Genomic DNA, 25,108 nt, shown 5'->3' on the forward strand with positions numbered 1-25,108 from the left:
ATTCCTCTGTGTTTATCGGTTGAATTTTTTTTTTACATTTTACTATATCAAGTAATAAAGGAAAAGATTTTCTCTGCATATCACTCTCTTGTCACTGTCCACACGTCTGTGGTGCTGAAAGTCCACAGAGTGCAGCGGGTAGGGTCATCTGTTATTCAGGTTATACGTTAAGAATGATGGTCATGTGTAAGCAAAAATAGGATGAGTGTTTTTTCTTATGTGTTGCTGTTATGTAGATGTTGAACATTTTATTTGGAGAAATTATGCAAGCAAACCAACCACTGTGAAATGTTTTTGTACAAATCCATCCATGCATCTATTTTCTGTCACGCTTATCCCTGCTGGGGTTGCAAGCGGTGCTGGTGCCTATCTCTAGCTGTCAATGGGCGAGAGGTGGAGTACACCCTGGACAGGTTGCCAGTCTATCGCAGAGCATTTTTTCAAATCAGTAACCATAATCTTTTATAAAAGAAAAAAAAAGAGAAACAGTCTGCACTGTGCAATTTGGATGTATTAAAAGATGATGTGATTACAATTTCTGAGTGAAATTGTTTCAGAATTCGAAACAATACCCTTACCTGGTTGCAATTTGCAATAGTTAAAATGATCAAGATATCAGACATTACTCTATGGAGTTTCATTTCTTAACAGATGGATACTGATTGAGGGTAAAGGTTGTTTCTTTTTTTTCTCTCTCTGCCCACATGTTCTCCATATAGAGATTTACCTATCATCTTTGCACAGTGCTGTTGCACATTGCAGCATCCTTCAAGTTGCACAAAAAATGTGCTGGTAATTTTATTAGTTATGCTCAGGCAGCACAATGCAGCTGCTTAATCTGCAATGATGTAAATGAACTTACTTAACCTTGTTTGTTGCTTTGAGAGGTCTCAGTTAAAGAGTAGTAGTGTTTTTTCTCTTCATCCAAGCTAAAATGTATATGACCATTTGGGGAAACATGTAAAATGTATAAACGCCTGAATGTTTGTCCCCTAATAGTTCAATTGTTATTTTTTATGTATGGGTGAAGAAAAGACAGAATGCAGAATAAACAAAAAACAAATCTTATATATCCTTTTTCTTTAGAATGCTAAGTATTATGCACTTCATCCCAGTGTTAGGACACTGTAAAGAAGGTGAATAAACATACATCATAGGTATGACTTTTATGCATATGAAAGCATTTTATGATTTGGATGCAAATCCAAATGTGTTTGTATTTAACATCCACATATTTTTTTTTTTTACAAAAGAACAACAACAAAAAAAAGGCACAGAAAATTGGCTTTCACATTTGTAAGTTTGATCTGGACCTGCAAATCCACAGAATCCACATAATTAAAGATGTACTTTTTTTGTTTTGTTTTACCATAATGTAAATACGAGGCACGTGTCTGTCGCTTAATATGTAGCATATTTACATGTATACATATTGTATCAATCTGATTAACAAGAGTTGGACAACATTTGCTTACTTCCCCAAGGAAACAGCATTTCCTCATAGTATGCTGTTTACAAAGTAGAATCATCCCTTTAAGCAATAAATTAAAGCCTGATTTACATTTTGACGTAATTGTGCAATGGTGGTCTCTCAAAAATAAGAATTAAAAAAAAAGTTGAGCAAATTATATCTGTTGTCTCTTAAAGCAAAAGTCCTGTCATATATTTTCCAGGAATATTTAAACTAACAGTAATGTTTTTTGTGCAGCAGTGGAAGCCAGCTTCCTCTTTGTCCAAAAGCTCTTTGACAACTTGCGGAAACTACAGGAATCTGACCAACCATGTTACCATGTGACAGGATATCCATTGCTGTGATTAAGAGGACAGAGACACCATGGTTCTGTCATTGCCACTCTTTTAAGCACCTCTGCACACACCAAACCCCGCTCTCTTGACTGAAAAACCTTCCAAGTCCAAAAGGATGTCACCTTTGTCCAAATTTTCTCTAATTCTTTGTCTCCTACAAGCCCTCTGCATCCATGCTGACATTGGTGAGTAGTGCTGAAACATTTTGTTATTGATTATGTAGAGTTAATATTAATCTATTGTTTTTTTTGCGTGATTGTTTTGTTGCAGACAGTGGCATTTTTCTGATCTTCAACCAGAACCACAACAAGTGCATAAAGGTTGAGAGGGCCACCTCTGTTACGGTGGCACAGTGCAATCCCCACGCCAAGGAGCAGCAGTTCCGCTGGGTCTCTGAGTCTCGCCTCCTTAGTCTGTCCCTCAAGTTATGCCTAGGAGCCACAGAAATTAAAGACTGGGTGAAGGTGCTCCTCTTTGAATGTGATGAAAATAGTAATCTACAGCATTGGCAATGTAAGAATGAGACCCTATTTGGCTTAAAAGACCAGGACCTGCACCTAAACTGGGGAAACTTTAAAGAGAGGAATGTAATGATCTACAAAGGCTCAGGGTTGTGGAGTCGCTGGAATATATTTGGCACTAAGGGGGATCTCTGCTCAAAGGGTTTTCAAGGTAAGAACTTGGGTCTCCCATAAAAAAATCCATCCAGCATCCTGAAATATTTGAAGAGTTTTCTGTATTGTGTTGATAGCAGACATGGGCAATGTGGAGTAAACAAGTCATCATGTATTTGTTCTAACCAGCCACTGAAGCAGGTGAGTCCAATCTTCACCATGAATTAACCTGTGAAGATTGGACTGACCTGGTTAATTGGCTGGGTAGATTAAATACATGACATGGAGATGACTTGTTGACTCCACATTGCCCATGGCTGGTTGATAGTTCATGGCAGAGCAAATGTGGAGTCCCAATTTCCTTCAGTTGAATTATTTTTTAACCATGCATATAAATTTCCCAAACACTCAATACATTAAACTGTGCATTTAATAGTTTGCATTTTGTGTTTATCCTAAGAAATGGAATAGTGCCACACAAAAAAATGGCATAAAAGAGATTTAAAGAGAAAAAAAAAACATGAGAACAAACTGTTGTTGATAATTGTGGGGATAGAAAAAAACAAAAAATGTGATTTATATATATATATATATATATATATATATATATATATATATATATATATATATATATATATATATATATATATATGTGTGTGTGTGTGTGTGTTTTTTCATTCTGCTGCACTGTTGCCTACCATCAAGAAAGTCCTACATTTTTATTCTATTTCTTTCTACATTGAGTCTCCATGTTCTCTTTAGCATGTTTCGTACGTTTTTGACCTGCGATCGACTGGCAACCTTCCCAGGGTGTACCCTAACTTTTCCCCATAGATTACTAGAAATACCAACATTAGATAGCACAGTCACATCATTTGTAGAACAAAGATCATGTAATTTTTGTATAAATGTTCAAGCAGTCATACTATATCTGATCTTTTTATCCCCAGAGACCTTCAGCATAGGAGGTAATGCATTTGGAGCTCCCTGTCAGTTCCCATTTAAGTTTGGGGAGAAATGGTACGCTGAGTGCACAAAGGAAGGTCGCTCAGATGGACAGATGTGGTGTGCAACAGAGAGGGATTACGACAAACAGAAGAAGTGGGGGTTTTGTGCAACAAAAGGTATGCTTGAGTATTTGAAATGTTAAACATAAAGTCTACGTGTTGTTGCTACAGTAATCTTTGTTCACGGAGAGCTGCAACATATTTCCAAATTTTCCACTTAAGGAGAAAAGAAAAGAAGGAATCCAGAAAACTCTTAAGCAATTAGTAATTACACCTATTTTAGTTTCCCACCTTTCTAAGAAGTTTAACACCTTAATGTAGATTTATACCCACAATAGTGAAATAAAGGGACCTTAAAACCGGTACTTATCCACAACATAGTTTTTCTTTAATGGAACTTAATGCTTGAATTCCATATATTTCCTGTAACCTCATAACTTATAAGGTTCTTTCCTAGAACTTGCTCCGAACATGCCAGGCACTTTGACTAAACTCTGGAGGTACTTTTCTGAACTTTGCTGATAACTTTAAGGGAATTTTAAAGGCACTTTACTTTTGGTAGTACTTTCTGGACAATACTAAGGCATTGTTTTTGCTTGTTTTTCAGAAATAACTATCCATTTTGTTGCTAATTTCTTGAAAATTATTTTGTACATCTGTACAACCAAACAGATACATTCTTGAACACCACTGTCTACTTTCTGTGAACCAACTTGATACTTGTCTAGTGCTTATCAGTTACCCTCCTTTTACAAATGATTTTCCCCAATTCTGCAGGACAATCACCATACTAATAACCTAGGTTTTACTCTTAGGTGCCTTTTTAAAGGGTGTTTTTTTTAAGAAATCATAAGATTCCTCCTTTGAACTTAAGAGGAACCCACTGGTAGTAGTCTGAAAACTTATCAGGTTCCTCCTGTAACTTATTGTAGCAACCGTTTTCCCTGAACTTGTAAATTACCTTTCTAAAAATTGCAAGTTCAAGTACTCATTGAGTTCTCTGAAAACAACCACAAAGGGTATGCTGTGTTTATATACTGCTACTAAACCCATGAGGTAAATCAGTTTATGAAAATGTTGACTTGTTTATTTCTCAGCAATATTTGGTTGGGACACTGATCCGGTCACCAGGGTTCAGTATCAGAGGAATACACAGGCAGCTTTAACATGGCACCAGGCCAGGATGAGCTGCCAGCAACAGGGAGCAGACCTCCTCAGCATCATGGAGCTGCATGAACAATCATACATTTCAGGTATAAAGCTAATATTATGTCTGCTAAGTTTAAGGTGATTTAGCTGAAAATCAATAACTCCCCAATGCATGTGTTAACTTAGGGTTGACTAATCATCTGGGAACATCTCTGTGGATTGGGCTGAACAGCTTAGACTATGAGAGTGGATGGCAATGGAGCAATGGAAACCCATTCAGATATCTAAACTGGGGCCCAGGTTAGTAAGAATTGATGTTTGAAAATTGTATTTCACAACATATTTCTTACTAACAGGAGCAAAAGAGGTTTTAAAATTATGTATGAACTCCACAGGTCATCCATCTTCTGTCCCTGGGTTCACCTGTGCAACTCTAAACGCTGGAAAAGCATCAAAGTGGGAGAGCAGTACCTGCAACAAAAAACTTGGCTACATTTGCCGTAAAGGAAACTCCACCAGTCTGCCTCCACCACCAAGTAAAATAAAAAAAGGATAAACTTTAAGACTATCTCTTAAGTGCAATACATCTGTATTTGTGTCTGTTCTTAGCCTTGTTTGTGCTTCATTTATAGATCAGGGGCCAAGCTTCTGCCCGAATCACTGGGTGCCTTATGGAGGACAATGTTATTACCTGGAGAGGAGCAAAAAGATGTGGACGGACGCTCTGGCTGCATGCCGCAAAGAAGGAGCAGATTTGGCCAGCATCAACAATATAGAAGAGCAGAGCTTCATTATAACACAGTCTGGATATTGTAAGTCAGGATTTACATAACTGAAAGGGAAAATAAGCTTTGTCTAAGCATTGACAACTAGGTGGTAAACTATACAAGCTGAGTTCATCTAAAACATAAATTTGTTTCGTTCGTTTTGTTTAAAAGTGGAGCTAAAATGCACTTTCCTCTTTGTGGTAGGGAAGTCCTCATCTCACTATGCCTATAAGATGAAGCATTTTACCATATTTACAGAGCTATGCACTAACTGTTTGTGTAAAGAGAAATCAATCATGGCAGGAAGTAGCAAAGTCTTAAAGGGGTCATAGAATGCAAAACCGAGTTTACATTGTCATAGATGAATAACGATAGTTAAGTGGGTGAAATGGAAATACAAATTAGTCCAAACCCCATGGAAACCTCCTTTCTCTGCAAATCTCACAATTTTAAACTTCTACTGTAAAATGGGTGAATCCAAACGAACCACCGAACTGACGTCAACTCTGGGATGTTGCCTTATTTGGTTCTGGCCTGTACTTTTATCACGCCGCGAAATTGACATACAGACCAGCCCACTGGTTCACTGGCCCAAGAACATGAATAGAAGTAGATGTAAGACACCAGTTTAGCTGTTTAGCCTACAGTTGGGTTTACTATAACAAGAATTACAAAGCAGGCAGTTTCTCTATTGAAAATGAGCCAGAACCACGGGCGTAAATGCAGTGTTCCAGGCTGCACGGAGAAAGAGGAACATCTTCATAGTTTTCCCAAGGATCCGAAGACTCGACAAGCATGGATTATTTTGTCTATCAGAAGATCCCTGCAAAGTTTGATGCTCAGCTGTTCATTTGCTCTGAGCATGTTACTGAAGACAGCTTTCAAATTTGGGATGGTTCAAAGCAGGATTTGCTAAACTTCTTTTACTCAAATGAGGGGCTTTTCCGAACTTAAGGTCATCACAACCATAAGCTGTAAGTATGATTCTGTCGCTAAGCTGTTGATAGCAATGTTAGCATATCTATGGTGACCAGATTTGGTTATCTAAAAAGGACACTGCTGGGCAGCTGACTGGACCGGACCGGGCATTCGAAACCGAGCCATCAGCTCCGGGGCTGCTCTGGGAACCCCGGCGGGGGCAGGGAGCCAGGTGGGGACGGGGCAACCGAACCCGGTGACATTTGACACCTGCCTTACCGTGCTTCCCCCTGCCTACCCCGTGTCCAGGCTACCATCACTGGGTCGGGTTCGGTCGCTCCGTCCCCTGTTCACCAGAACAGCACCTGGAGCTCAAGGCTCGGTTGGAGTGCCCAGTGTTTTTCGACTACGTGCTGCACTGTAGTCGACCAAAATCCTGGACGATTTTGAAGTTCCCCCCGGACATTATTTTAGATATGAAAAGTAGGACATGTCCGAGAAAAAGAGGACGTCTGGTCACCCTACCATATCAACAATTTGATGTTTCAGTGAGTGAGTGCTTGTTGCTATGATGCGTCTTTGCTCAGCAGCTTCGCTCGTTGTAAACCAACCAGTAAGCGCACAGCTAATTGAAATATTCATGAGCATACCATAAAAGGAAGAAAACCTGTCGTTTCATTCTAGGGGATGTAACCAGGCTTGCATTAGGGTTCATAGAATAGCAAATATGCCATTTTCAGCCCAACCAATATTACACACCCTATTCAGAGACCTTAAGGACCAGTACCAATTAAGTTATATAATTATTCTATGACCCCTTTAAGTTGAGACATGTTAAAAGTGGTAAATTTTTTCCTCTGCTTTTTATTTTCATTTTGAATTCCAACTATTCCTGTGAAATAAATGTGATTAATAATAATTGAACTTTATTGATCTCACATTGGAGAAATGTATCTCTGCATTTGACCCATCCCCTTGGGGCGCAATGGGCTGCCATTGTCTGGTGCCCGGGGTTAAGGGTGTTGCTCAGGAACCCAGAGTGCAGGGGATCAAACCAAGTACTTGCAACCCACTCAGAACAAATGCGCAGTGAAAAAGTTAATTTCCGCATGTGTTAGTTTTGACCCAAGTTTTAATATTTGCAAATCAGTAAAGATGGTGGCAAGGAAATAGTTGTTTACAAAAATTTGGTTATATCAACCTCAGGATATAAGAGGTTTAAAACAAATTGATCTCTGACAAACAAGGCTGGGTTAGGTACTATAGTACTTTCAACCAAAAAAAGTAGTATTGTCACGGCTACTCTTGCATCAAAATAGTTTCCCAAAAAATCAAAAATTGCCAGAGTAGTCTTAGGAGGAGGTTTTTCGACTCACAAAACAAAAGGCACTCGTGGAGAATTTTCTTGTTTCAAAAAGGGGTGTTTCTTTACTTATAAAAAATAACATAAATATTCTCAGAGTTGACTTACAAAAAAATTCAAATATAAAGTTAAGTGATGTGTGTGAAAAAACTGTTGCACTCCTCACTCCTTCAAACAAACAATCAGATCCACCTCATCAGCTGCTTCTACTTGTTAATCTCAGCAGGAGGTGGACTGACAAGGAGGACGGTCAAAGCAAAACCAATACATGAACAAATAAACAATAGCTCTACCATTCACACAACCTTAGATCTTTAACATTAATTATTTTGCAAAAAATAAATTAATCTAATTCTTAATAGGCTCCAGCAAGTATTGTTTATCTAAAAAGTGTTTCATTCCCTTCCATCAGTGCAGACAGATGTGCTCTGGATTGGATTGAATGATCAGAGGAACCAGATGCTCTTTGAATGGTCTGATCACACCCATGTGACCTTCACCAACTGGCAGAGTGGTGAACCATCTCATAGCACTAACCACCAGGAGGACTGTGTCTTAATCCGAGGAAAGGTAACATACAATACTGTCCTGTTGTCAAGGTACTATTTCCAACATAAATATGATGTAATTATGCCCACATTTCTTATGCAGGACGGAAAGTGGGCGGATCACATATGTGAGAAGACATATGGGTATATTTGTGAAAAAAAAGCTTCCACAAAACCGCTTGCAGGTACACACGAGGAAGTGAATCCAGGATGCAAACTTGTGAGTAGTCCGCATTTCAGTTTTTAAAACATAGAGTTAATCTGAGACGGTCCACAGAGCATTTTTTGGTTTTCAGGGCTCGACTAGGTTTGGTTCCTTTTGCTATGATATTGGAGGAGAAACAAAAACTTTTGAAGAGGCAAAGCAGGAATGCTCAAAAGATGGCGCTTACCTTGTGGATATTGCTGACAGGTATGAATCAATATTCATTTAGCTACTAAGTCATCTTTCAAGCTATGAGATTTTAAGTTATAACTCTAACCGCTTGAAGCCTGTTCTAGCAAATATGCAACAAATCATTTGCATTACTCGAACAGCCAAGATAGTGTGTGCATTCCCCCAAAAGCCAGTTATTTCACATTTAGTGTGGACTATAACCCTTATGAAGCAGAGGTGTCAAAAGTATTAATGTTTATTACTCAAGTAGACGTATAAATCCTACACTTTAACAGTATTAACTTAGGCTTTTTACTCAAGTAAAAGTGTAAAAGTACCATTTTTAAAACTACTTAAAGTATAAAAGCAAATTCATCAGAAAATGTTAAGGACAGGACTGTTTTTAAGAACATTTTTCTACAATTCTGGATGACAACTTCCTTATACTTTATTTTCTTAGTTTTATAACTGAATTATCTTGAACAACTATTATTTTGGTGCTGTACGGAGTCCAACCACAAAGAAATTCATTGTTTGGATGAAACTAATTATTTTGATGGATTTTATGTTTTTAGATACAAACAGGCCATAAGGAAAATGAGCTTAAATTAAATAAAACTAACCAGTCTATTTTTAAAATGTTGTCTGTAAATAATTACTCCAGTAAAGTATAGATAACCAAAAGTTCTACTTAGGTAAGTTAACAACGTATTTGTACTGTGTTAGTTGACACCTCTGTTATTAAACACTTGTTTCTATTCCATTGGTCCCTGACAGTGTATGTTAACATCAACCATGATAACTGTTATCACCAATTTACAATATTGCCAAATTTGTATTTATCTATCTGCAATAATCAATGTAACACACTTAATTTGGAAATTAATTAAATGCAAAACAGTATTATCTTATATACATGTACTGTATATTAATTCAGACATCATGGGGTTGAAATGGAGTTCAGATACTTTTTCCTTTCAGAAATGTCAGCAGTTATCAAATTAAGATACACTTTGGAAAGACTAAGCCTAAACATTGTGCTACAATAATCAACTATTTCTTTTTCAAACAGGTATGAAAATGCTTTTCTTGTCAGTTTAGTGGGACTGAGACCAGAAAAGTACTTTTGGACAGGTTTATCCAACACAGAGGACAAGAATACTTTTAAGTGGACCACAAGAAGAAAGGTTACCTTTACTCATTTCAACATGGGCATGCCAGGTAAAGAAAAATATTCTTTAACTATTTACAGTCCAATTTTGTACAGTTTTGTTCTTGAAGACAATGTTTTGTTGATTTATACTGGTTTTGAATTGGTTTTGTCTTATACTGGTTTCTGTACAATCATATGCTCCCCCGATATCAGTTCATGTTCTGATTGCTGTTATTATTACAACTTTAATTAAATTTCATTTTAGTTTTTTTTTTTTTATGTGGCGCCAATTCACAACGCATGGCATCTCAAGGCACTTTACAGAAACAATACAAACAGATTAGTTAGGAAAACCAGATGATTGCATCCAGTCATTGACTTGCAAGACATGCCCCTTCTGGATGAGCTTGCGGTGAGGTTGCTTGTATTTTGTAGTTAACTCTATAGCAATTCCTCACACCAAGCATGCTTGTAGCGACAGTGGAGAGGAAAACTCCCCTTTAACTGGAAGAAACCTCCAGCACAACCAGGCTCAGGTCCCTAAACAGAGATGTTGATGGCAGCAGGACAGTCGATATTTCAATCCATGATGGTGTTAGAGGAACAGACAAGATGAAGCCACTGTGACAGGAAAAAGTAAAGAGAACATAACGTTATAAGGGGAGCTTAACAAATACTGCAGAGTGGTAAAATAGAGATATCAGGAAGCAGAGTGAGGAAAAGTTGTCTCTATGTCATCCAGCAGCCTAAACATACAGCAGCATAAGTATAGAAATTATCTCAGGATTACTGACTATTTTGGATGAGGTAGAACAACAGTAAGGCTTTTGGTTTACTTAAAACAGCCCTAAAAAAACATTATTGCGAATGGTATTCATCAATCTTTTTTGTTGTTGAAAGCATTTTGTATTTTGTTTTACGTGCGTAGTATTATAAAAATAAACTCAAATAAAGCATCCCAGATAATTGGGCATTCTTTGATGTTCATATTGTTTCAGAGTTTGGATGTTTAATATAACTGCGTGACACAGAATGTCAAATCTGATAATTTATACTGTTTCTAAGTGTTTTTTTATGGAGTTATGATTGACTTTTCTTTGTTCAACAAAAGACAGAAAACAGGGATGTATTGCCATGACTACTGGGACTTTTGCTGGTTTATGGGATGTTATCAGCTGCAGCAACAAAGAGAAATATATCTGCAAAAAGCAGGCAGAGGGTGTGCCTGTGACAACAATTCCCCCGACCACCCCAGAACTTACCTGTGCTTCCGGTTGGACCCCTGTTCCCAAAAGAAATGTCTGTTCAAAAGTAAGATGAAGATATTTATTGAATGTGTGAAAATTATTGTTGTTAAACAATATTCTGGTAGAAATATGTGTTTTTTTGTTTCACATTGAAAAGGTTTATAAGAAAGTAAAGAATGAAAGGAAGACTTGGCAAGAAGCACAGGAATTCTGCAAGGCCATAGGTGGAGACCTACTGAGCATACACAGTATGAAGGACCTGGAAAATTTAAAGTATGTGTACCTGGAGAAAATATTAGAGCTTACTATATTTGCCAGTTCAATGATCCTCTGTAATTATGTTTTTTTTCTTCTTCTTTTCTCTTAAAGTATTTATACCTCTGATCCATTCTGGATAGGTCTAAGACTCACGGGTCCTAATGAGGGTTTTGCCTGGAGTGATGGCTCACCTGTAAGTCACGCAGTGTTTGTAACAACAGTAAAAACAGCTTCTGTCCAATCTTTTCAACTTTACTATCAAAAACTCTCCAAAAACTGTGATCTAGTTCAGCTTTGAGAACTGGGGCTTTGGAGAACCAAACAACCACAATGACAATGAACACTGTGCAGAAGCTCAGTTTTACTATGGACATCACTGGAATGACCGGAACTGTGACTACTATAATAACTGGATCTGCCAAATACCCAAAGGTAAAACCCAATGAAATCCCAATGACAGGCAAAGAACCAGTAAAGCTTTACCTTTAATATACCGACCCCCTTTTGCTATAAAACAATCAGTTCTCACACAGTCAGTTTTTTTTTTTTTACAGCTTTGTTGTTTTGCTTTTAAAGTGGATAAAGTTCTCCCACTTCATTTTGTTCTCCTGAATCAGACATTTCACATAAAAGACGTGTTAAGTATGAACTCAAAGTATAAATAAGAATTTTTTATTCCTATACGTTTTGCTCGCAGTTATTTTTCAACCACTTTAATTGTTTTCTGTAAGGCTGCATTGAAAATGCTGAGCTGTATACAAGATCCCTGCACAGGTTTTTGAACAAGTTAGCAACAAATAAAAATACATAAGAGTGGTTAAAGAAGAACATCACAGCAGACTGTAATGGCCAGAAGGGAATTTTAATTGCCAACTACATAAATAACCCGACAGAACTTACAAAAACCAAAAATGGCATTCCAGGCATGTTATTCATGCCTGGAATGCCATCGCATGAAGACTCCTGTTAGAAAAAGAAATAGATTTGTACTACTTGATATTCTTACGATGATCATTACATTGTAATAGGTGTTACAACAGTCAATGTCCACAATGGCATCTATCCTTGCTTGTGGATCACCAAAGTCATATTCTGGTTTTAACTTGTCCAACTTAACCCCTCGCAAGTGTAATCGGTCTTTTTCTAAGTTTCATTTTTTTTAGAGAAATCATCTGGCTTGATCCAAATAATCTTTAAATCTTTTCAGTATACTGTTTTTGTTAAGCAATCACTGCTACCCTGATTAATTTTTTACAATCATACTTTCCGTAAAAGTCTAAAAACAATCCACTGGACTTGGTTTCCAAGGTTTGAAGACGTTTCACTTCCCATCCAGGAAGCTTTCTCAATTCAAAATGTCTGGATTCGCAGGCCTTGTATTGCTTGGAAACATGCAAATTGAAACTGAGGAGCGAAACATCTTTAAATCTTGGAAACCAAGTCCATTGGATTGTTTTTAAACTTTTACGGAATGACTATGACCTGGATGACTGAGAATCTTCACCAGCATAAATCAGTTAATGCATGTTTTTTTTAGATGACTTTATTTAAATTTAGCATTTTACGAACCCCTGACCATTTTATGTTATCTTACAATGAAAATGTGTGATTTTTTGACATCGACATTATTATTGTTGTTTTTTTCAGGTATCGCCCCCAAACCTGAGCCAGCTGTGGTTGTTGAAGGTATGTCTCAACATTAAAACATAAATCATTCATCAACAAATGAATGAGGCTAAATCAAAAGGTTAGATTAACAGCCAGCTAACCCATTTAATGAAGATGTTATTTTGAGGTATGAGAAAAAATTCTAAAAATCACAATTTGCAAAGGCTGAGCTGGAAAGGAAATATCCAAACATAAACTTTAATTGCTTACCAATAAATAATTCACAAACTGGCATAAGCTAAAACTGGAACCCAAGAATGTGTTCAAACTGTGATATGGTATGAAAAATCTTATTACATCTGCTGTGCGATGCACCAAGACTTAACTATTTTACAGTAGATTGTGCAGAAGCTGTGGCTGACCATATCAGTTAGATTAACACTACAAGGTAGTAATACTATAATATACAATGATCTGAGCTGAAAGGAACGCTGACACCGCAACATTACCGCCAATTTTTTTTAAGACTTACTGAGTAGCTTGAATCCTTTTGTATCCAGCTGCATGATTTTGGAAAATTTAAGGACAGTGCGCTAAATGATATGCAAAATCAGAGGTCAAATGCCAATCCTAGAGCCACACCAGAACCTTGACATGCTTCTTAAAGAGCCACTCCTTAGTTATCCTGGTTGTGTGCTCGGGTCATTATGCTGTTGGAAGACCCAGCCTTTACCCATCTTCAATGCTCCAACTGAGGGAAGGAGGTTGTTCCCCAAAATCTTGCAATACATGGACCCGGTCATCCTCTCCTGAATACAGTGCAGTTGCCCTGTCCCATGTGCTGAAAAACACCCCCAAATCATGATGCTACCACCCCCATGCTTCACTGTAGGGATAGTGTTCTTGGGATGGTATTTATCATTCTTCTTCCTCCAAACACAGTTAGTGGAATTATGACCAAAAAGTTCTATTTTGGTCTTATCTGACCACGACTCCTCTGGACCATCCAAATGCTCAATAGTAAACCTTAGACAGGCCTTGGCATGTGCTGGTTTAAGCAGGAGAACCTTCCATGCCATGCATTATTTAAAATCATGGCGTCTTATTGAATTATCAAGAGTAACCTCGGAAACGGTGGTCCTTGCTCTTTTCACGTCACTGGACAGCTCCTCCCATGTAGTTCTAGGCTGATTTCTCACCTTTCTTAGGATCATTGAAGCCCCACAAGGTGAGATCTTGCATTGAGTCTGAGGCAGATTGACAGTAATGTTTAGCTTCCATTTTCTAACGATGCTCCAACAGTGGACCTTTTTTCACCAAGCTGCTTGGCAATTTCCGCATAGCCCTTTCCATCCTTGTGGAGGTGTACAATTTAGTCTCTATTGCCTTTGGAAAGCTCTGTGGTCTTGACCATGTTAGTAGTTAGATTCTTACTGATTGTATGGGTTGGAAAGGTGTCTTTATGCAGCTAATGACCTCAAATAGGTGCATCTAATTTAGGATAATAAATGGAGTGGATGTGGACATTTTAAAGCCAGACTAACATTTTTTTTGTTTTTGTTTTTTATCAAGTCTCTTACAGTGGACATGCACCTACGATGTCAATTTCAGATCCCCCCAAAATTTCTAAGTGAGAGAAATTGCAAAATAGCAGGGTGTTCAAATACTTATTTGCCCCACTGTATATATATACTATTTACTTTGACATAATTATGTCCTTGCAGCCCTGGTTTGTAAAATATTCTACTTATTTTAAACACATCTTTTGGGGAGAACTTTCTCCTTCTTACTTTTTTTTTATTTTTATTTTTTTTTATTTACGCTAATAGCATCTAGCCGTGCTCATCGGATAGATGTTATTTTTTTATATATTGTGGATAGCAGTAAAAAAAAAAGTCAATTTTAAGAAAATATTTGTTTTTAAATGGCATATTGTTTCAGTTTTTTAAACATACTCTTTAAATACGGACATACTTATCTATGTGAACTGGGAAACAACAAGCAGTTAAAAAGTAGAATAAACAGATATAATATTGTGAATGACTTAAAGCTGTTTGTCCACTTTGCAGTGTTCAATACAACAGAAGATGGGTGGCTCATATACAATGACAGTCAATACTACATCAACAAAGAAAGATTACCGATGGAAGCTGCAAGAGATTACTGCAGAAAGAACTACGGAGAACTTGTAGTCATAACAGCCGAAAGTGAGAGGAAGTTCATCTGGAAACAAGTGAGAAATGCATTTAATTGCTAGACATGGGAGGTCAAAATGACTGACAATTATATCTTAATACTTTAGTCTTCTGCCAAAAAAAGGTTTGATTTATGTAAATTTCTCTGATGTGTATGTTTCCACAGATAGCAAGGGACTCTGAAGGACAATACTACATTGGCTTGATTGTGAACTTGGATCAATCCTTTAGGTAAATATCAATTATCAATTAGAGCAATTTCACAGAAAGCAGAACCTTCTCTTGGGTACAACATTTATCAGTAGAGCAAATGTCTTTCTATATTATATATTTTCTAATGTCTCCTGTTCTTAGCTGGGTAGATGGAACACCAGTCACTTACACTGCTTGGGAAAACAATGAGCCAAACTTTGCCAACAATGATGAAAATTGTGTAACAATATACAGCAACATGGGTAAGTATAATACCAAAAAAATGCTGTTTGTTTAATCTAATATTTCACCTTATTTTGTAAATGTTTGATCATGTAGGCTATTGGAATGACATTAACTGTGGCCTGGAGCTACCTTCTGTTTGCAAAAGAAGCAGCAGCTTTATTAATACCACAATGGCACCGACCACGGCCGCCAAAGGAGGATGTGCACCTGAGTGGCTTTCCTTTAGAGGAAAGGTAATTATTCCTTTAAAATACAAAAAAAGAACATATTTTGTATATATTTTAGACTCCACATTGTTGTATCCATGAAAAATGTTTACATATTCTGAGTATGTTAGAACTTACATATGAAATGTGTCCTGTAAACTCAGTGCTACAAATTCTTTGGGGACAAGAAGAACTGGCAGAATGCCAGAAGCCACTGCCAAAAAGAGGGAGGTAATCTGGTTTCCATTGCAAACGAAAAAGAGCAAGGTAAGCACCTACTGTACAGTGCGAGATGCAGAGATCCAAACATGCATCTCTGCATGCTTTACGTTGTTTTTTTTTTTTTTATCATTGTTGTGTGTTTATCTAATTTTTTTCTTACAGTGTAACCTACTATGCTTTAGTTGAATTAAGCAACGATGTTGGTTCCTGAATTAATTTTACATGTGATTGTTTATACTGGCCAAGAAATAAAAGGTGCATTGAAGAAACTACACTTGTCTAAATGAAGACTGGTAAACTATTACAAATTGCCTATCCAGATATACTTTTCCTTTTTTTTATTTTGGGGGGAAAAAGGAACAGCACCAGCCTTGCATCATGCAAATATTTATATGTTTTTTATTCAAGCAAATGCAAATTTTGCTATACAAAAAAGATAAAAAAAAAAAAGTTTATATACACCAAACATCTATCCTGATAGTGTTTTGGTCCTTTTGAGGTTAAATACATCCCAATTCCACATCTGCCTTTTCCCCTCAAGGTTATGGAAAAATTTGTCCTGCCACAGCTATAGCATTCCCGCTAATTGCATGAAATTGCTGAAACATTTCAATCAGACTTCAGGTCCTATTACAGCACAGAATCTGCTTTGCTGAAGGTCCTTGGTATCATCCTCATATCACTGGTCCCAATTTTCTACCTTTTACTTAACTGGTAAGAGACCGAGGTGTGATTTTTTTAAAGGCACTTTAAAGTTTGACGAACTCGTTAGAACCAGTGGTTATAGAAATTTTCCCTATCAAAAGTCAAGGAATTAGCCAGTTTATCCTTCATAACCTTCAACTGTTCCAAAATGGATCTGTTTGGTTTCTCTAATATTTTCCAAGCTCTCCCATATTACCTCAATTTTCTCTCTACTAGCTCCCAGTTTGCCTTAGGATAGGCTTGCTATTTGGTATTAAAGTTGTAAATCACCTTTTCCCAGAGTATTTGTCTAAATTAACTGTTCGTCACAGCATCAGAGCTCTGCACTCATCTGAGTTCAACCGAGCATGTAGAACTAGGTACAAAAGATGGGCTGATCATTTTTTAAATTTAATTCAATTGTTTTTATATATAACTCCGATAACTGTTCTTGAATTTGTGCTATTATGCTTTTTTTTTTGGTTTTTATCTCTTCATCTTGCCATTTATCCATTTTATAAATAAAAACGCAACCAGGTCATGGTAATATTTCAATATAGAAGGCTAAAACCTTTTCATTTGAATAATCCCAATTGAATGCATCAAAATGCACATCAAATCCACAATGTTATCTGTACATCTCCATAACTTTAACCCCTGCATCTATGAGCAACAGCAGTCATACTGTACTCTTAGTGCTTTTCAAGTGTTATGCCCTTTGGGGAAAAAAAGGAGACATTTTTTACACCTTTTTTCCCACTGGATTTTCATTATTCAATAAATATTCACATATAGAATTGACTTAATGAACAAACTGAACAAAAACAGTCTAAAACACATCACCTCTATTTTGGGTGTAAACAATTTTAATACAAAAACTATTGAAGCACTATTTTAGTTTGTACTTTTGTATTTAGTTTTAGAAATAAACTTTAAGGTTTGCACACATTTTAACCGATGACCAGACAAAGTCCTGTCATCTGGAGAAGTACTGTGATTACTCTGCAGCCATTGTGTTTATCAAAGATGGACAAGAAGCTCAGTACAGAGAGTTGGTGAACCGCTTTGTGGTATGGAGTAGAAAGAATCATCTGATCCTGAATGTCTACAAAACAAGGGAGATGACTGTAGATTTCAGAGGAAACAGGGACAAGTTGAATCCTGTCAACATCATGGGAGAAGAAGTGGAGATGGTTGAGGAGTATAAATAGCTTGGTGGTAACCTGTAGAACAGACTAGCCTGGAGACACAACTGTGAAGCCGTCTACAAGAAGGGACAGAACAGATGGTTCTTCCTAAGGAAGCTTAGGGAGAAAAATCTGCTACGTCCATTCTTAGGTCCTTCGGCATATGCAGCAAAACACTACTTATCTTCTATAAGTTTGTTGTGGAGAATGTGATCTCTTCTTCCATCATCTGCTGTGGTAGCAGTATTAGAGCTAATGACTTTTAAAAAAAGGTCAACTGGATAATTAAGAAGGCCAGCTCTGTTCTAGGAAACCCTATTGAACCTCTGAAGACTCTGTCACAAAGAAGAATTATTCTTAATGTGAAGAACATTATGGACAACATGGTGCTCACACCCTCTTCAGAAGATTTTTAAACAATAATGTATTCAGTAAGAGGCTTCTGCAGATCCAGTGCAAGACAGACCGCTACAGAAGATCCTTCCTGCCCTCAGCTATCAACACCTACAACATTTGTTTATTAAATTAACTTATGAGTTACTGCAGCATTTAATTTCCCTTGGTATTTAATCAAGTGTTTTTGAATTGAACTGAACTGAATGTTGAAACTAAAGAAATAGCTTCTCTGAAGTTAAGAATTTATTTATTTTTTTCCAGCATTCCTAACAGCACAGAGCCTAAGCCAACAGGATGATCTATGGATTGGCATGAATGATATTAACTGGGAAATGCGTTTTGTTTGGACGGATGGCAAAGGCATATCGTTTACCAACTGGGCAAAAGGGCACCCTGCATCATCACCTGATGGACGCTTTTTTCAGGATGAGGTTTTTACACAAGATTAGCTTTTTAAATACAAACACTAATTGGTAGTTATATCTCATTTGGGTGAACTTTAATGTGTTTAGTTTTTAAATTATGTTTATCTAATGTTTTCTTAAATTATGTTTTCTGCTCTCTGAGGCATAGTTTTTTTTTTGATAAGTAGTTAAACTAAGAATGTTGACTTCTTATCTACTATTTTCAGATTGTAAAAAAAAAAAGATTTCACTTTAAGAAAGTACTTAATTATTAACAGTGACAATACCAAATCAGTTATAAGTATAAATGCTAAACTAGATTGTAGAATTATGTTAATTGCTGAAGATGTTAGACAGCAATTACAACTATTGACTTATCAAATTAAATAAATAAAATAAATCCAAATCAATTTTGAAAAATTTAAAAAAAGGAAACAACTTTTTCTTCTTCTTCCTAACAGGTGTTTGACTGTGTGGTCATGGTCGGCAGCAGCCTTAGAATGAAAGGACTGTGGAAGGTGGAGGACTGTGGTTCCAAACGTGGCTTTGTCTGTAAAAAGAAATTTGGTGAGCAATGCACTGTCCAACAAGACATAAAGAATAGAGGGTATAAAATACAAAAATAAAAATACCTACATTTTACTGTCATGTTTTATTGAGAAACAAAACAATCAATCAAACACATTTTGATGTTTAGGAAAGTAAGATAAATGAGAAATAATTATGAACCTATCATACCATTATAAATGTAAATACATTCCTTTGCATTTTCCAGATATAGGTAAATATGACTAAAGGAAAAAATTGTTCCAACGTTGCCAGGCGAATCATTCTTCAAAGACAGAATTTGTACAGAACTTCATGCTTTTTGGTTGTCATATAACATCTCTTTAAATCTCATTAGTACTTGAGTAGCATATCTACCCTGACTCATACCATTTCTTCAATGGTAACCTTTTAATTTAGCTTGAGAAATTGTTTTTCAACTAGTGCATCTCTATCAACCTATACATGGACATCTTAACTTAATGTTATGTTTATCCTACATAAGGCCTATTTGTAGACCGAATTTTTATCTTTGTGGCTAAAGGAAAGGAAATAAGGTTAAAAGATGTGACGCAAGGACTTCTAAGATAAGCCTATCAAAAATGTACATATGTGTCATGCTTGCCCAGATTCCCAGATTGTGGTCCCACCTACCACTGTGTCACCAAATACCTTCAACATGGTTGGTAATGATTCCTACAAGGTGGTGGTCCAAAAAATGAGGTGGGATGAAGCTCGGAGACAATGCCAGGCAGATGATGCAGATTTGGCCAGTATCCTAAACCCGGTAGTCCAGGCTTTCATCACCTTACAGATATCCTTGCTTAAAGAGCCTGTTTGGATCGGCCTCAACAACAATGTGGTAAATCAATTATTATATATTTTCACTTGAACTACCATTTAAACAAAAAGGCTTTCAATGCCTGATTAGAAAACTGCACACTCTACTTTTTTCTAGACTGGGGGTCGCTTTCAGTGGGTTGACAACTGGCTTCTCCGTTACACTAAATGGGGGAAGAATGAGCCAAAAAATTATGGCTGTGTTTACATTGATGTTGATCATACATGGAAGACAGCAGAATGCTCCAATACTTACTACTCCATCTGCAAAAGGTCACCAGGTAAGCAAATCTCTCGATTACCGTACAGTCATTTAGTTTTAAAACTGGATCACAGGCATTGCCTCCTTTTCAGACTTAGCACCAACTGAGCCGCCACAGCTTCCTGGCAACTGTCCAGAGTCCAAGAAGCAAAAAACCTGGATACCTTTTAGAGGTCACTGCTATTCTTTCATGAGCTCAGTGGTGAATAACTGGGCCCATGCATCAGTTGAATGTATAAAAATGGGTAAGTTTTAAAATTATGCACATATTTATTTATTTATGTGGCAGAATTCTTACAGTTCTGCAATTTTTGATTTCCAGGTGCATCTCTAGTAAGTATTCAGGATCCTGTTGAGGGAGCATTCATTCAAAAGAATATTGAACTCCTGCAGGATGGGGCGAAATCTTTTTGGATTGGTCTCTTCAAGACACATGATGGTAAGCTTATGAGGGTTAGTTAAAAATGATATATCTTACAAGAAGTTCACATTTTAGGAGTAAATATTGAAACTATAAAGGTCAAGAAAGAAAAAAAAAGTTGTGTTGTAACGTTGTCATATCATCTGTAACAGAGGATATGGCTACAGAAAATAAAACAAATTACATTTTATGACTTATCAGTCAGTCACGTAGGTTGGTTAGCAGCTAACCGAATGGCAATCACAGTTTGTCATAAAGTGAAATGTTCCTTACCTACAGAAATTGGAGCAACTTTTCCTTTACCAAAATTTTTATTATTTTGTATTGAGATACATTGCAGTCATACTGTTACCTTGCAAGTAAAATTAATTGCCGTGAGATTTGTGAATTCACAAACTACTTGTCAAAATCCAATAGATACATTGGCCTCGAATACAGAAAAAAATTGTAACAAATGAAATGCAGTGACGTGTATAACCTAAGCCAGAAGTGGCAGATTCAGGCAAAACAAACATGGCTACGGCAGTTTTAGCTGGAATATCCTCTATTACCTTTTTCTTTAAACAAGCATAAAAGATTAGATTTGTACCTTTGTAGGTAGGAAAGATATTTGCACTTTCTTCCCGGACAGATTTGGTAAGATATTGATACTGGATATCAGTTAACATAGTTGCTAGTTGTAAAAAAAATCAAGAATGGGGCACGTCATAGCTTTTACTACTGCTGCGGTTAGCTAAAAGCTCAACATGGGAGGGAGGTGCCACGTGGTGATTTACCCAATGGGTTTAAAACATGATACTGAATGTTTAACCTTTTTGCGAAGACTTTCCACAGGAGCCTTTTCAGTATCAATTTGGCTTATGCCAGGTTAGTCATACTGTAGGTATTTTCTAAAAATTCATCAAAATTAATAAAAAAATAGTTACATTTTCTTATAACAGAAAATGCAGTTTATTTCATTTTCAAATCCATCCTGTCACCCTTGCCTGAATGGCTTGCAAGAACAATAGACTCACCAAATCACCTTAGGTAGACCAGTAAGTGTAACTTTTTTTGTCATTACAACTATCTTGTGTTATTAGAGGTCACTTCAACCTGGGCTAAGTTTGAGTGTGGGCAGACTGATCAGCTCAAACCATGTCAAAAAGACCCGACCTTGAAAAAATGTGCCCTCTCCACATTAAAAAAAAATTAACATGAATTATCCTGTACCCACTCCAGAGAGGGAATGCCTACTAATTGCTTGCGAGAGAATGCACAAGCCTATTTGTCCTTGTGCACACTCTGGATTGCAAAAGTTCAGATAGGGGGATCAGTACTTTTTGCTCCGTTGGTCATGTAACTCCTCCTCCAAAGCGCAGTGCCTGCGCCATCTTTGTTATTAGTCGCTGCTGTCGGGCATTGACAGCCTATGGTGACAATCCCGAAACGCATTCCAGTATATATCTGCCTCTTCTGAGGCCTTTCTTTTCTTCTCATACACTTTGTAGACACTTTTTCTCTTACGACCCTCGGCCATTTTCAAAGAAATGAAATTAAAAAGAAATGAGAAAGGCAAGCTCGAATGACTGGCTGAAACTGTAGCTCACCACACATATACGCCTGAAAGTGCGCATGCTCAGAAAAAAATAGCTACATGGGGAAGAGCACATAGGACGGCCTTACGTAAACATATTACCAGAATGACTGACAATTAGGAGGACCACTTATTTTGATGATCCACCCAGAAAAAGAACATCCTCCACTATAACTTTAAAAAGTGACAATGAAAGTGAAAAACTAACCTTTACCCAAGTTTCACAAAAAGTTCTTGGAGTAGTGCCCAAATTCAAACAGGCAAGCACAAGCAGCACTCTTTGAAAAGTAACTAAGCAAAAATTGTATGTATGTAATCCATGAAAGAAAAAAAAGCACCAAAGCAAGAACTTGGAGCACAGAAGTGAAATGAAGTTGCAGTTAATTACCTCCTGGCCATACAGCCCAATTAACCTGAATAATGTTTCTCTAATTCAGATGAATGGATGTGGATCGATAAAAGCACTGTAGACTATACCAACTGGAAAACAGGAATGCCAAACACAGACACATGTGTTAACATCCATTCCGACAGTGGACAGTGGAGCACAAACAGCTGCAACAGATACAGGCCCTTCATCTGCAAAACACCTAAAGGTGAGTTGAAAATGCTGTATATTACCGAATTACCTATTTGGTAAACACACTAACCTCTTACTATATATCTGCAGTTATCTCACCTACATCAAAGCCAGAGTTTGTAGGTAAGTAAATACATTTATTTAGTCCTTGAAATATTTAAAATCAATGCAGCGTATTAAATTAAATTTTTTCCCTTTTGCAGTTCAAACCGTTGAAGAAGCATCATCACATGGGTCTGTGGGAATCACCTTGGCTATTGTGCTAATTGTCATAGCCATAGTGGGACTAGGTGCCTTCCTCCTGTTCCGCAAAAGGATACGGTTACCTATGCCCACTTTGGGGGAAGGCACCTTTGACAACAAGTTATACTTCAACAGTTCAAATCAAGCTCCTGTGGACACTAAAGGACTGGTGCTCAACATTGAGCAGAATGAACAAGCATAAAGAGACAATAACAAATTATGTTTTAAATTATCTGTAGGAAAATGGCTAAACAAATATGACTACACTGATTAAAAAGATCATAATACTAGTTATCAAACTCCACTGATTTGATCACTATTGCAAAAAGATAGGGGGTAAACTCCTGAAAATATATAGTTCAGGTTTTCCTTTCAATTCCACGGCCATGGTTGTGTAAAATCCATCAACTAATAATGACTGCTTTAAAGGGCATTGGTAAAAGCATGGGTTACTCTCAGGAACTCAAGGATTTCTGAATATGCCTCAGTCGACTGTTTGTACTACATTAAAGTAAAAGTTAGTGGGAACAGTAATGACTCAGGCACAAAGTGGTGGACCACATAAAATAACAGCAGTCGCTGAGGCACACTGTGTAAAGGGGAAGCTATTTTCCTCATTCAATGGCTATAGAAATCAAAACTTCTCGTTGGCTATATGTTTGCTCAAACGTCTCATGCTGAAAACCTAATGTTCAAGTGCTATGCTTCTGAACCTTACACCACTAAGTGGAATGCAAAATATCACAGTCAGCAGTGTAGAGCAAGCAACGACAGCAGTCTAGTTATCTGGCCCCCATCTCTGAAGGAAAAGGTTTACAGTACTAATGGACCCTACCTGCCTTACATAGTCATGAAGAAATGAATGAGTGTGCATTTTTAGAAGGATTCCTTCCTAATTTCTTCCTATAGGGACTAAAATTGTAATATCATCAGAGGGTGTACTATTATCATAACAACCAGAGGCCAGTAAATTCATATATGTGTCAAGGTATGTCAGTTTATATTTCTGGATATATAGTGTATGTATGACTTTAATATGTACAGATATTGGGGATAAATCAGTGTTATCTTGAATGTTTATATGCTCTAAATCAAAAAAGGTATAGAAGTATTTCAAGACCAACAATCCTCCTCAGCAAGACCACTAAGACCAAGACCCTTACATTGTTGTAAATATATATATAAAATAAATAAAAAATGTAACAATGAGACTCTTGTTGTTTGTTTTAATACAGAAACCTATAGAGTCACTGTAGAGTTGACAAAGGTTATTGATTGTTCATCAATCATCATCGTCAAACTGTTATCATTCTTGTAAAACATGAGAGTGAGAACAAGATCACAGACAGTGAAAAAGGACGATGTAAAAATGACAAAATTAAAAAGCTCACCAGTTTTTAAATCTTCAAAAGGTTCCTTAAGGCGGGAAACTACCTGAGCGTATTTTAATAGGAGCAATGATACGATGTTTTTTGTTTGTAAGATGCTTTTTAAAGTGAGCCTTTTGGTGTATTGTTTGTCATTTCCCATTCTTATATAATTCTTATAAGTAACTATAAAGTTAGGAAACATACAAGTAGCACTCTTGTCAGCATGGGCGTAGGTTTGCATAGGGACCATAGGGACATGTCCCTACCAAAATTTTGGACGGACCTATTTGTCCTTACCAATAATTGGATGTAAACAACATGTTTATAATTTACTATACAGCAGCCGCTTCTTTTCCTCTCGCAGCTCCTCTGCTTGGTAGCTGCAGCTGCCTGCTCTTTCCTGTCCCTTTCACATAGCAGCGCATCAACTGTGCTGCGCGGTTTAACTCTCTGATTATTCTGCCTTAAGTTCCGCCTTCTCTCTTTCTGATTGCGTGTTTTTAAGTCTGTATGTGCGCGCGCGGGTGTTTGGAGCGCGAAAAAAAAGACGCTAAATTAAATTAATATTGAGCTACGAAACTAGTCCAAATTAAAAAAACTCATTATCTATGCTAAAACAGGCGAAAGCTTCTGATTGGAGTTCTGTAAAGAAGCAGGAGAGAGTTTTATTGATTTGTGGAACTTGAGAAATGTAAGTTAACAACGTTATGATTTATTTTATTTT

The 25,108-nt window shown here is 37.0% G+C and overlaps 1 protein-coding gene across 1 annotated transcript; it reads left to right on the forward strand.

Moving 5' to 3' along the window:
- Window positions 1-1,830: 1,830 nt before the first annotated feature.
- Window positions 1,831-24,225, forward strand: mrc1a (mannose receptor, C type 1a). Its single transcript, XM_038297925.1, has 30 exons — window positions 1,831-1,991; window positions 2,077-2,478; window positions 3,371-3,544; window positions 4,525-4,680; window positions 4,763-4,876; window positions 4,972-5,112; window positions 5,209-5,388; window positions 8,037-8,194; window positions 8,276-8,392; window positions 8,469-8,584; window positions 9,621-9,769; window positions 10,813-11,012; window positions 11,106-11,221; window positions 11,318-11,399; window positions 11,494-11,638; window positions 12,854-12,892; window positions 14,884-15,047; window positions 15,176-15,240; window positions 15,364-15,464; window positions 15,541-15,680; window positions 15,818-15,920; window positions 18,404-18,573; window positions 19,008-19,113; window positions 19,722-19,954; window positions 20,051-20,213; window positions 20,287-20,439; window positions 20,517-20,633; window positions 22,629-22,787; window positions 22,862-22,894; window positions 22,975-24,225. The coding sequence occupies exons 1-30, from the start codon at window positions 1,922-1,924 to the stop codon at window positions 23,214-23,216; spliced, it is 4,308 nt and encodes a 1,435-aa protein (XP_038153853.1). The 5' UTR covers window positions 1,831-1,921; the 3' UTR covers window positions 23,217-24,225.
- The last annotated feature ends 883 nt before the right edge of the window (window positions 24,226-25,108 follow it).

This window comes from Cyprinodon tularosa, unplaced genomic scaffold (genome assembly GCF_016077235.1).
Source record: "Cyprinodon tularosa strain WSP-4 unplaced genomic scaffold, ASM1607723v1 ctg4, whole genome shotgun sequence".
NCBI classification, from domain to species: Eukaryota; Metazoa; Chordata; class Actinopteri; order Cyprinodontiformes; family Cyprinodontidae; genus Cyprinodon; species Cyprinodon tularosa.

What these genes read in the sequence shown, in the direction of transcription:
- mrc1a (XM_038297925.1), top strand. Translation starts at nt 1,922, where the DNA reads ATGTCACCTTTGTCCAAATTTTCTCTAATTCTTTGTCTCCTACAAGCC. An exon ending in GGGGTTTTGTGCAACAAAAG is followed by an intron (nt 3,545 to 4,524) that starts GTATGCTTGAGT and finishes TTTATTTCTCAG; the next exon opens with CAATATTTGGTTGGGACACT. An exon ending in AAGGACCTGGAAAATTTAAA is followed by an intron (nt 11,222 to 11,317) that starts GTATGTGTACCT and finishes TTTCTCTTAAAG; the next exon opens with TATTTATACCTCTGATCCAT.